At 39.0% G+C, this 13,017-nt stretch overlaps 2 protein-coding genes and 1 long non-coding RNA gene across 3 annotated transcripts in view; 2 read left to right on the top strand and 1 right to left on the bottom strand.

Annotated features, from left to right (window-relative positions):
• Positions 1 to 4,644: 4,644 nt before the first annotated feature.
• Positions 4,645 to 12,432, bottom strand: LOC307006824. The gene is made up of 3 exons (XR_013799524.1): positions 12,344 to 12,432; positions 10,940 to 11,132; positions 4,645 to 4,718 (listed from the first exon to the last, which is right to left on the bottom strand). It is a non-coding gene; the product is annotated as an uncharacterized lncRNA (long non-coding RNA).
• htr2ab (5-hydroxytryptamine (serotonin) receptor 2A-b) lies at positions 5,310 to 11,520 on the top strand. The gene is made up of 4 exons (XM_079628228.1): positions 5,310 to 5,395; positions 5,652 to 6,281; positions 10,041 to 10,241; positions 10,395 to 11,520. Exons 2-4 carry the CDS (start codon positions 5,897 to 5,899, stop codon positions 11,183 to 11,185), a joined length of 1,377 nt encoding a protein of 458 aa, XP_079484354.1. The 5' UTR covers positions 5,310 to 5,395; positions 5,652 to 5,896; the 3' UTR covers positions 11,186 to 11,520.
• The window catches only part of atp7b (ATPase copper transporting beta), a 43,824-nt gene continuing 42,777 nt past the window's right edge, over positions 11,971 to 13,017 (top strand). Inside the window, exon 1 of the mRNA XM_079628225.1 lies at positions 11,971 to 12,039. Within this exon, the coding sequence (XP_079484351.1) occupies positions 12,007 to 12,039 (33 nt within the window). The 5' untranslated portion in view covers positions 11,971 to 12,006. The remainder of the gene's footprint in view (positions 12,040 to 13,017) is intronic.

The following is a 13,017-nucleotide window of genomic DNA, read 5'->3' as shown; positions in this document are numbered from 1 at the left end:
TAATTCAAACAGATTTTAATGTGATTGAGGGCTTGTATCTGAATACACATGGGACGTGCTAATTGGTTGCCATGAAGTATTTATCAGATAAATGAGAGCCAACAGTCTCCCCAGCTGGTGCAGGCTTGTCGACTGTGGGTTCGCCTGAGAAATGTGTGTTTGTTAGATCACACTGTGCTTGTGGGAACTAAAGGAGACGGCAGAGATTCTTGAGTAGCAATGTTTGCAATTACAACATGCTTGATGGTGTTACACCTGCATAATATATGTGCATATATGTGTAAATTTGTGTGATCATACTGTAGTTATCTTAAAAGAGGACACTCACTTTTTCTTTTTAAGCGCCTTTTACCTTTTTAATGGTCAAGTAAAAGGCCTTTTCTAAAAAAATAAAAAATTCTAAAAACATCCCTCTTCAGCTTGTGGTACACACGTGTCTTTTTGCTGTGAAATCCATAAATAATGAAATGTAAGCATTTAAATAATCTTACTAAGACATACTATTGGAAGATATACGATTAACTAACTGTATTTTTCTATGTACATTTCTGAAATGCATTTTCTGTAAGGCTGCTTTGAAACAATATGTATTGTGAAAAGCGCTATACAAATAAATTTGAATTGAATTGAAGATATAGAGTGACTGATTTCTATTGCCTATGCATTTTATCTAAACTGCTGGACTGTTATAACGATCTCATTTACTTACATTACAAGCTATCCAAATTGTATCTTTTTGGCCATATAAACGGGCCCGGTTCCAGAATCAAATCACTAAGGGGTTCTCTAGTAAAGTGCAGATGTAATGTGTAAGCAGCGGCTCCATAAAAATAAGCCATTTAAGATTATTTGCAAGTCATTATTTGTACAAATAATTGGAAAAGAATTTCAAAAATATTTTGTTTACATTTACATTTATTCATTTAGCAGACACATCCAAAGTGACTTACAAATGAGAATAATAGAAGCAGTTAAACTAACAGTAGGTAGGACAACAAAATGACCCTTCCCAGTTTAATCTAATCTAACACGTAAGTGTTTTTTTGTGTGTTTTTTTTTAAATAAATAGAATAGAAGAGAAAGTGTTAGTATTACTGGATCAAGTGCTGCCGGAAAATATGCGTCTTCAGCCGTTTCTTGAAAATGAATCCAGCTCTGGTTGAGTTGGATAGATCATTCCACCAGGAGGCAACACTCATGGTAAAGGTCAGAGAAAGAGATGTTGTGCCTCTTTGACATGGCACCACAAGACGACGTTCCCTTGCAGAGCGCAAGTTTCTGGATGGCACATAAGTCTGAAGTAATGAGTTTTGGCAAAAGGGAGCAGAGCCAGTAGTTGTTCTGTAGCCAAACGTCAGTGACCAAACCAGTGCAATTTTGTGAGGAGAGGAGTGACGAGTGCTCTCTTCGGCTCGTTAAAGACCCTCTAGCTGCAGCATTTTGGATTAGTTGCAGAGGTTTGACCGAGCAAGCTGGAAGACCAACCAAAGCATTGCAATAGTCCAGTCTGGATAGAACAAGCGCTTGGACAAGGAGTTCTGTAGTATGCTCTGATAGGTAGGGCCTGATCCTCCTAATGTTGTACAAGGGAAATCTGCAGGACAGGGCAGTTCTAGCAATGTGGTCCGTGAAGTTCAATTGATCATCAATTACAACTCCAAGGTTCCTGGCTGACCTTGATGGAGTTATGGATGACGAGCCTAGCTGAATGGTGAAGTTGTGATGAAGTGTTGGGTTGGCCGGGACCACAAGTAGCTCTGTCTTCTCAAGGTTTAGTTGAAGGTGGTGGTCCTTCATCCAGCCAGAGATGTCTGTCAGACAGGCTGAGATGTGAGCAGCTACCGTCGGATCATCAGGCTGGAATGAGAGGTAGAGTTGTGTGTCATTAGCGTAGAAGTGATAGGAATAGCCATGTTTCTGAATCACAGATCCTAGTGATGTCATGTAGATGGAGAAGAGAAGTGGTTCAAGCACTGAGCCCTGAGGCACTCCAGTAGCTAGATGTTGTGACTTCGACACCTCACCCCTCCACGACACCCTGAAAGACCTTTTGTTACAAATATTGTTACAAATATTTTTCTATTAATCTATTATTCTGCATTTACATTGCTTAATGCATATCTATTTTGATATGCCATATTTTTGTCCCATGCTATGTTTATCATGTCAATCATTGCAATTTTGAGAGTGAATCCTGCATTCATATGTAGATGTCACTTCAGAAACTTTGCAGCATGTAATTGGCCGTCGGTCCTCTGAGCAGCATGAAAAACAAAACTTTTCATTCAATGCATTATAATAAAGCGTGCAAACTAATACACTCCCTTTATAATCACTACAAAGTTGTCATTCATCTCAGTTGATCGAGATCTCACAAAATTCCATCAACCGGGCCTGCATATTATCAACAAATGCATAAAGTTTATGCTCCATATTATCACTATCTTACTATATGAACCATTTTTGTAAAGGGCATTCTTCAAATGGATCAAGTCCAAGTGATGAAGGTAAAATACTTTTTTTTGTAATTATTTTGTGAATTTACATTTTTGTTTGGGCATTGAACAGTACAGCACAGCTTTGGTTCTGTGCTTCTTCCAGACCTCCCGCAGTTAAACGTATCAATATCATGTTCTCCAGACCTGGTGATTTTAGGAGCGCTGATGAGGGTCATAATCACAGAACAGAGTCTGACACCTGAACCATATCTCGCTCCCCTTGTCTGCTACTGCTCCCAGGTGAGCAATTACAGGACCGCCGGGAGCCTCTTGACACACACACACACACATTCTTAATCCAGCTACTTCTTATTCTCACACACACACACCATACTTCCATTACCGGAGGAGTGAGTGAAAGAGAATGCTCTATCAGTCTGTCTGCCAGCCGAGCGATCCATCATTTATATGGACGGAGACAGGCAAGGTGGAGTTTTTTCCCCAGCTCTGTCCTCTACAGTTTGAACACTTCCCTTCTGCTACTGTACATGTTTGCCCTATCTGGTCCGTCCTTCACTTTACCTTTTTCATCACAAACCATGGACAGTTAGCAGGTCCAACGATCTATGGATTTTCTGTTTACGCTCTTTTCACTGTTAGGTTGCCTCTCCTTCTCTTACTTTTCTTTTTCTCGCCATGTTTACCCAGGTTTTACTTTTTTTTTTAGTCATGCTCTCATTTTTACTCTTCTCTCTTTTCTGTATCCATTTCCCTCTCTTCAATCTTTATCTTAATCTATCTCTCCCAATTTTGCCTGGAGGAAGAAGTATCTCATTTTATCCTCATTTTTAATAAAAGTGAGGATGTATTCTTGGAAAATATTAAATATTAATTCATGATGTGTATTAATAATGCATTATTAATATAATGTGATGGCAGAGGTCTTCTGTGGAAAATTTATCAATTTACCTGGATTATTTTAGGTTATATCCCGAGGGATTGGGGATCAGTGGAACACCTTTTGCAGGATGACAAATGTCATGTTCTTTTTATAAAGAACTTTTTTTATTGCTTTATTAACGACACAAACTCCTGGTTTTGCTGTAAGTGCATAAAAGCTCAGGATAAAAAGGGTAAATGTGAAAAAAAGAAATGTTCTTAATATTGGAAAAATGTTCTTCAGATTATTAAAATGTTCTTTACACTAAAAAAAGAGAGGTTATTTTAAGAACTAATAACTGAGGTTAGGGAACCCAAAATGGTTCTTCAAGGGCAATGCTGTGAAAAACATCTTTTAGAACCTTTCTTATTAAGTATGTTGTTTATGCAAATATTTGCCTAATTAATTTAACCAAAATAAAGGGAATGAGAATTTGAACAATGCTCTATTGCAGGAGTCTCACACTATTTATCCTTAAACCCCACAATCAGGTATTTAATATCTGGGGGAAACTATCTGTTTACATTCCCATTTTTTGCAAAGTCGTCTGGTGCAGGACCACCCCTGAATTACACAATTTGACATCTGCCATCTTCACAGTTTTGAGTCAATTTGAGCTGTAATGCCATGTGACTAAACAGCTGTAAGAAAATGACATCATGACAGTGCTGATTGGCTGATGGTAACACAACAAGGCATGTTGTCCCAAAAATTAGCTGTGGTGTGAAAGGCAGCAAATACAATTATTAAAAAAAAGTCATGTTTTTAAGAACCATCCAAAAAACACTGGTTTGCACTGACAAACAATCTAATATAAAAAAAAGGTTGATATTATTAATAAAATAAATCAATGAAAATATTAGGCTTATTTATATTATAATCAACGGAGCTATATACATTTTTATCAGTGTAATTTTTATCCGATGCAAAATCACATTGCTAGTTGACAGACAGTGATGCTTTGCACATCATCTCCAGCACCTTTTTTTCATCATATATGATGTTTTATTTACAAAGTTCGGGAGAAGCACGTTCAGATAATTAACCTAATTAACATTGAGGAGCGCATTCTGTCAATCAACTCAATTTACAAGATAAGAGGTCAATATACAGCAGACTCACCTCTGTTCCAAGACTGTTTTCCAGCATCCCTTCACCACTCATCTCCTCACTTCTAACTATTCCTATCCCAGGGTTCGGGCCAAATTCCAAGCTTTTGTCTGACCATCATTTCAAAACCAGTGATGTTTCTTTTGATGAAAGAGTTCACCCAAAAATAATCATTCTGCCATCATTTACTCACTCTCACGTTGTTCCAAACATGTATGAGTTTCTTTATTCTGCGAAAACACAAAAGAAGTTATTCAATGCTTTGGACCCCATTGACTTTCACAGTACGAAAAAAAAACCCTGAGATTTATTAATGTATTATTTTTTTGTGTGCATATAGGCACATTGTTAATGCATATAGGCATTTTTGGTAAGTTATATAAATGATAACATAAGTTTCATTGGGTGAACCACCCCTTTGATGGGCTACCTGCTATTTTCATGGAGGTAAACACCTGATTTATACTAAATATTAGTATATAAAGGTTAAATGGGGCATTCCATTAGATTCCTCCATTGGTTTCCTGCCTGAAGAGCTTATTTGAATATCTGTGGAAATGTGTGTGGGAAAAAAATAGGTTCATATGTCTTTGTTCCAGTTGACAAGTACCAAAGGGACTACTCAGAGACAAGTCTTTCTGGAGGAAGCTCAAACAGTCTGGCTTTAGTTACAGCTGGAGAACTATCTGCAGAGAGAGGGAGAGAGAGACAGAGAGAGAGGGAGTGAGAGGAAGGGAGGGAGGGAGGGAGGGAGATAAGAGACCGACCGAAGTGCTGAAAAGAGAAAGGGTGAATGGAACAGGACCACATGTTGGGTTGATGTGACAAGCACGCATCACCAATGGCTCATTCTCCAGCTCTGGTGTTCGGAGTGACTGGAAACCGGAAAACACTTCCAGATTAAACGGTAATGTATATGAACACAACATCAACACAGAGTTTGATGTTCTACACTTTTTTAGAATCAGTCTAGCTACTGGAGCCACTAGCCTGAGAATTGTGGTTGCATGCAATATGTGTTCATGTGGGAATGAAGCAGTGCGTAGATGGCATGTTTCGTGTGTTTACGTGATGTTTTGTTTAAACCAGGACAGCTGAAACATCAATGCGTTCCAGTCTCTCATGTGTTCTCATTCTTTCTTTCTCTCTCATTAAAAAAGCAGCTGTAAAGTTCCCTCCTCTATTCTGAATCACAATCCATCTGCCCAAGGAGCTCTAAACATCCGTGTGCAACAACCATCAACAGGGGTGTGGAAAACAGGAGGCTGTTGAAGGTGACTGTGAACATGTTGTCCATCTCAAACCGGAACCCTTTGGGCTGCACAGACCCGGAGTGCCATGGAACGCTTCAAATGGACTATCAGTTCCGTGAATTAATCGATGTCGCGTTTGAAAGAATAGTCCTTTAATGTCCCTGAATGGGACGACTGCTGAACTCAGATCCTCTGGGGTATCGCCTGAGATTTTGAAAGACAAAAGCGCTGAACATTGGCTCATGGAGCAGAAGGTGTCTCTGGGAAATGCAGTTCTCAATAACTCAATGGATTTCAATTGTAGCGAAGACAGAAATAGGTCGGTCGATTCGACCTTTAATGGCCAGAAGAACTGGGTGGCTCTTTTGATTTCGCTGGTCATAATCATCACAGTGACAGGAAACATTCTGGTCATCATGGCAGTGAGCTTGGAGAGGAAGTTACAGAATGCCACCAACTACTTCTTGAGGTCTTTAGCCATTACAGACATGCTTCTGGGTATCCTTGTAATGCCAGTAGCCATGCTGACGATCCTCTATGGTGAGTTTCTTGACATTTTTACATATCATCATATATTTGCAGTAATACACAATAGAAGTCTATGGGGCAAGGCATTTGCCAAAATTAACTGTTAAAACAGGCAAAGTTTTGAAAGTATAGCCTAAAGACATGAACATTATACATGTTAACATAAGGCTAAGGTGATCAAATTGATTAATAACCTTGCGATGCAAAGTCGTTCCACTCCCATCATTACATTTTTAAGCCAGTATAACTTGTACCGTATGATATGCACAAGGATAGCACAGGGAGAATGTTTACAACAGGGGTGCCCAATCCTGTTTTTTGAGATCTACCTGCCTGCAGAGTTCAGATCCAATAAAGTGCTCCTGAAGATCTTAATTAGCTGGTTCAGTTGTGTTTGATCAGGGCAGAAGCTAAACTTTGCAGCAAGGTAGATCTCCAAGAACAGGATTGGGCACCTTATGTGCAAAATTGCAATAACGCATGTAACATTTGCAAAAAAAGCACCGTTTCCATCCAGTTGAAGAGAACAAAAACGTCAGTCGTATAAGACAGTTCTGGGAGGTACTTTGACGACAGACATTCTGGCAACTCGGGCATTTCAGAATGACCAAAACAGCATTTTAGATGCTGTGCAATGAGATCAGTCCGCTGGTTGGTCCAGTTAAGCCTTCCCATTGCAAAGCCACATGTCTTTTTCGATGCACATCGAGGAAATGATTCGTAAATTTGTTTCAAACGTAGTTTATGCACGTTTTCTTAACGGATAAAAAATGTATCCGACTCAGTTGAGCGCATACGGTTTTTATGAGCATTTTTAGAATTTATATGCATCTTGGCGTTTCCATCCAGCATATCTTTCATGCGATATCCCAAAATGAGCATAAAAGTAGGTGGATGAAAAAAAAATTGTCTCTGTCACTATTTATCTCACACAGTATATCACAACACAAGAGTCCAATTGCATACACAATAATGTATATATATACAATATTTATTGTAAAATTATACAATAATAATTCGTTACATTTATATGGCGCTTTTCTGGGTACTCAAAGTACTACACTTTACATAGAAGGAGGGAATCTCCTCAACCACCACCAATGTGCAGCATCTACCTGGATGATGCGACGGCAGCCATATTGCGCCAGAACGCCCACCACACACCAGCTTACTGGTGGAGAGGAGACAGTGATGAAGCCAATCAGTATATATATATGGGGATGATTAGGAGGCCATGATGGACAGGCGCAAATGGGCAAATTTGGCCAGGATGCCATAGCCGGGGTTAAATCCCTACTAAATCCCCCCCCCCCCTTTTTTTTTGCCTAAATTTCTGGAATGCCTAGAACTATTAACAACAAGCTACATTTTTTCTTTGTTTTTACAAACTGAGAGAAAAATCAACCATAATTATTTTCTGCCATAATCAACACAACAGCATGGGTGATGCCATTTCTTAGCATAGATCATAATTCTGACTTCTGTTGTTGTCGACCACATGCCCCAGATGCTGTTGATAGACATTAAGTTGTTTAGAAACCAGAACATTCCTTTAAACAACACAAGTTGTGTCTAAACACAAAAGGGATTTTTATTTGAGCTGTTTTACAGAATCAAGTCAAGTCAAATTTATTTATATATAGCACTTTTTACAATACAGATAGTTTCAAAGCAGCTTTACAGTGATAACAGAAAAATTATGCAAAAAAGTTTGTTTCCAGCATCAAAGCTTAAGTTCAGTGATGTTTCATTTTTGTTTAAAAAAAGTTATTAATTTAGTTAATTTATATATATATATAGCAGCTCTGGAGTAAACCATGATGTCTCCGTCCAGCTCAGTTCAGTTCTTGTATAATAGTGTCAATGCAGGCAGATCAATATTATTGTTGAATATTAATTTAAATTGTACATTTCAGCAGCACAGAATCAGCACTCATTAGATGTCTCCAGTGAGTTTCTTCCATGTCAAAGGTGTAAATTGCAAACTTTCTTGTGTTATAACATTTGTATCTCTGAAAAAAGACGTACAAACAATAATTAGGCCTCCATACATTTAGCTGGAAGGTGATTTATTTCAGTGCATAATGAGTGTGTGTTGGGCCGTCTGGTGTGTCCTAAATTAGTCTGCTTGTATTCACGCATGGGGAGAGAAATCCCTCTTCCTACTCCTTCCAGCGCTTTGATGAGAAATTAATTATGCAGTAACGATGCTCCGCTTTGGTGTGTGTTTATGCAGCAAAAATTGTTATGCTTCCTATTTGATGTACTGAATAGTTTGACCAAGGAGAATAAAACACGCCACTTCCTGTTTCTATCAGACGTATGTTTTTTTTTTTTTTGGTGTTATGACAGCTGGCGTCGTATGGACAGAATTCTGATAACACACAGCTGAATTATTTATTCCTTCTTTCTTCTTTTACTGGTGGAGTTTATCATTTATAGATCAAAATTTGACATGAAGACCTAGACATAACAAAGTCCGCCAAAAGACACATAACACATTGTTTCTAAATCAAACGTGCAAACACGCAATGCAGAACTCATTCTGAGTGACAGCAGCTACAAGATCCTGTATCATCTTTTGCCCCCTGAAACAGGTTATTCCCGCATGATGTTATGGTATTATATAACCGGTCGAGAGTAATTGAATTTATATAGCCTACATGAAACTCCAGGCACTGATAAAAACACGGCTCTCTGTTTCAGCTGAACATGTTGTGAGAATTCTGGGAGATTCTATGACTTCACAGTTCGAAGCACACCATTGAGTGTGATGGTGCTATTGATGACTTCCAGTGTCTCTATCCGCACCCGAGAGTCTTCTACTCTCTCATCTTTGATTCCAGAGCGCATTTCTTTGTGTTTAGATTCAACCTGTATTATACAGAGACACAGTGCCTTCCAAAACATCTCTGTTCTTTCTAAGTCAGCAAACTAAAAGGCGGATTCTCATGAAATATTCTCATGATTCTCATGAAATATATGTTATTTTGCCAGTGACTACTGGTACCCTCCTTTTTCAAGATTATTATTGGTGGTAATGGACTTGAAGAAGCAAAACATATTTTAGACATGAAACGTTCAGATTAACAGTAAAAGGGTTTAAAAGGGTTATTTTATACACGTTTACTATTTATTTTACCCTGAGGTCCAATTATGATGCAAGTAAAGTTTTTGGTAGCACTTTATTTTACAGTCCTGTCCCCCATACATACTATGTACTTATTATAGTAATTACAATAACTGGGTAACTAATAACTATACTACTATAGGTACTAACCCTGAACCTACCCCTAAACCTAACCTTAATGCATGTAGTTACCTTATATTAAAGGAACACACCGACTTTTTGGGACTTTTAAAATAAAAAAGTCTGTTCTTATTTAGTTTGCATGTACCTTAAGACTCTTTTAAGATCATTTGAATGCCCTCTTTGCAGGTTAAATGAATAATTTATGAATAATGTATATAAACTACTGTTGAAATGTTTGGAAGATTTTAAATGTTTTTGGTAGAAGTCTCTTATGCAACATTATGATGTAAAAGAATAAAAAATATTAATATTATAATATTACTAGCCTACTACTAGGTCACTAATCAAAAACAAGTAAATTTGTGGTTTTGACAATGTGAACGTCTTGTACAAAAAAGTCAGATTTCCTTGCTCCATGAAGGATAAATGTTGACCAGTGAATATTCAATATTATATGACTGTAACCAAAGTATTTGCTTGTCCCGAATGTGACACATTTTGTGTCTCTTATGTGTTAGGTTACACCTGGCCACTCCCCCAGGCCTTATGTCCTATCTGGATCTACCTGGACGTTCTCTTCTCCACCGCCTCCATCATGCACCTGTGCACCATCTCTCTGGACCGATACATCGCCATCCGTAACCCCATCCACCACAGTCGCTCAAACTCACTTACTAGAGCCAGAGTCAAAATCACAGCAGCCTGGACCATCTCTGTGGGTAAGTTACAGATCGCTCAAAGCAAATAGGAAATTGCTTTCCAGCTCATTTCAGAAATGCTAAACAACTGAGACTGCGTCTATTAGCACTGGTATGCCACACCACAGCACCAAGCTGTCTTCTTACTCTCATTTTGTCTCCATCTGTCTCAAGTTATCTCCATGCCTGTCCCAGTTCTCGGCCTGCACGATCACTCCAAAGTCTTCCGGAATGAAAGCTGCCAACTGACGGACAACAATTTCGTACTGATTGGCTCTTTTGTGGCGTTCTTCATCCCGCTCATCATCATGGTCGTCACCTACTTTCTCACCATCCGTGCTCTGCAAAGCGAAGCGACTTTGTGCCTGGACCAACTCGTTGTGCGGCCAAAATGGTCGTCCACTATACTTCTCCCTCGTGGCTCGCTCTCCTCCGAGCGTCTCTTCTCGCGTTCATCTATCTGCCGCGACGGGGCTTCCAGCCGTCGCTCCATGCAGTCCCTCAGCAATGAGCAGAAGGCGTCTAAAGTGCTTGGCGTGGTCTTCCTCCTCTTTGTGATCATGTGGTGTCCGTTTTTCGTTACAAACGTGATAGCGGTGGTGTGCGGCTCGGCGTGTGACGAAGATTTGGTGGGGGGACTGATGAACGTGTTTGTTTGGGTGGGTTATCTGTCATCGGCGGTCAACCCTTTCATCTACACGCTCTTCAATAAGACTTACCGTGCCGCTTTCGCCCGGTACATGCGTTGCCGCTACCATGAGGAGAGGAGGCCTCTGCAGATGATACTTGTCAACACCATCCCTCCTCTGGCGTACAGCTCCTCCGGGCTTCCCTTGAAGGTGGAGAACTCATTAAGGAAGAGGGCAGAGGGCAGCCGGTCTGGGAGCTTCTCCAACACAGATAGGTCCAACTCTAGAAACACACAAAACAAGCAGGAAAGGGATGAGGTAGTAAGCTATTTGTGAGACTAGAAACTGACTCTGGAGAGTTTTTAATTATGGCTCACATCAACAGACCTTAGAGACTGTCTTTTTGTAGGTGTAAAAGCTTGAAAAAATAAGTATTTTATTTGAATGTGTGTCCACCTGTGCAGCATAGCACAGTCAGCAGATTATACTACCTACGGCTCAAAGCCAAAAGAGAAGACGGATGCTTTAAATTGTTCCAACAGCAATAAAGTTTCACTACTCTCTTTGTGGGACTCACACCACAAATTTCTGTTCATTTTGTACAAGATTTGTAAAAAAAAAAACTCACTGTATATGTTTACTTTACACAAATATCCACTGTATGAATGAAATACGTCACTTTTCTCACTTTATCTTGCCTCTGGTAAGGAATAGTTTCATTAATTTATTATAGATTGTATTGTGAAGACCTGTTCATGATATGTGAGTAGATTAAATAAACCGTACAAGGAAGATTTGGTCGCTTTCTTGAGACAGACTGGTTTAAGGTCTGTTAAAAAAATGGGATTTGGCAAATGAACTCGCAAACAATTCACCTCGAATCATTATGCCATCTGAATGAAAAAACAGATGCAGACAAAGTGAAGGGGGAGGCCAATAACAGACCAATGTGTGTTAAATTAAAGTGTCTAAACAGCACTTGACTTTTAATCTTGGCAGACCTGCAAAACATTGTGTGGCTGCTGATGTCATTGCTAATTAAATACAATTGAAATTTCATGACAGTCATGTGACTGTGATGTGAGAGGTCAGATTCTCCACTCATCTAAAAGCAACGCAACACAACGTGGACATATACTTCTCTGACTCTAAAGCCAATGTACGGATCCACCCGGTGTACAGTGGGTAAGGTAAGATCTGGCGTTGTAAATCTCTTAGATTTAAGAAGCTTTTTTGGCCAGCACTTCAGACTGAAGATAGGCCATAGGTTTGAAAAATGTGGTTCTTTGTGTCAGAGTTACTATTAAATTAACGTTGAACCATAAAAGACACAGACCCCTTACAAAAAGTACTGTGGTGGTACTTTTATCATTTAATACCATGGTACTTTGATAGGCTATAGCCATGGCCTACATAATTCATAGCTTAAAATGTGGTAGCCTATGTCTAATTTACTGTAATGTATTTAAAAGGATAAAGTAGACGTTTAGTTACCTTTTAATAATGTAAATACTCATGTGCAATTCTTCCGTGGGTAAATGAGATCATAGTATCAGCGGTCTCTCATTAGCACAGATTTTGCAGCACGCATGCGCCCTAGTGGAAAACAAAAATACTACATCTGCATCACGTACTGCATGTTTTTGACTTGCTCGCCGCTGGTTGGCGCTTGTTGTACCTCTCAAAGTTGTTGCATAGCTCTCCCAGATTTATTTTTTGTCTTAAAACGCCAAATAGCAAGAACAACCACCACAGAAATTTCCTAAACATTTTACTTCTCTTCTCTACATTAGCTATGCACTATGTCTAGGTTGATTTCGTGTGATTTTATCTAACTTTTAACAATTTCAAGATGGAAATTTGTGTTACGAATAAGAATCCCTCAATTATCACATTTATTTTGAATCAAAATGACTTTCAGCTTTGCTAAATGTGAGACTAAACTATTGTTTAAGTGATTAACTGTAGGATAGTATGCCTATTCTAATAAAAACATAAAGTTTTTAAAGTAAAAACATAAAACACACACACACACACACACACACACACACACACACACACACACACACACACACACACACACACAAAACTTGTTGTTGGGGCTAAAGAAAAGCCAAGATTAAAGGGATAGTTCACCCCAAAATGAAAACAATGTGAGCTATTACTGA

The sequence above is a fragment of the Phoxinus phoxinus genome (assembly GCF_949152265.1).
Source record: "Phoxinus phoxinus genome assembly, chromosome: 11".
NCBI lineage: Eukaryota > Metazoa > Chordata > Actinopteri > Cypriniformes > Leuciscidae > Phoxinus > Phoxinus phoxinus.
Note: the sequence above shows the minus strand (reverse complement) of the source record. Positions and strands in the feature narration are given on the sequence as shown.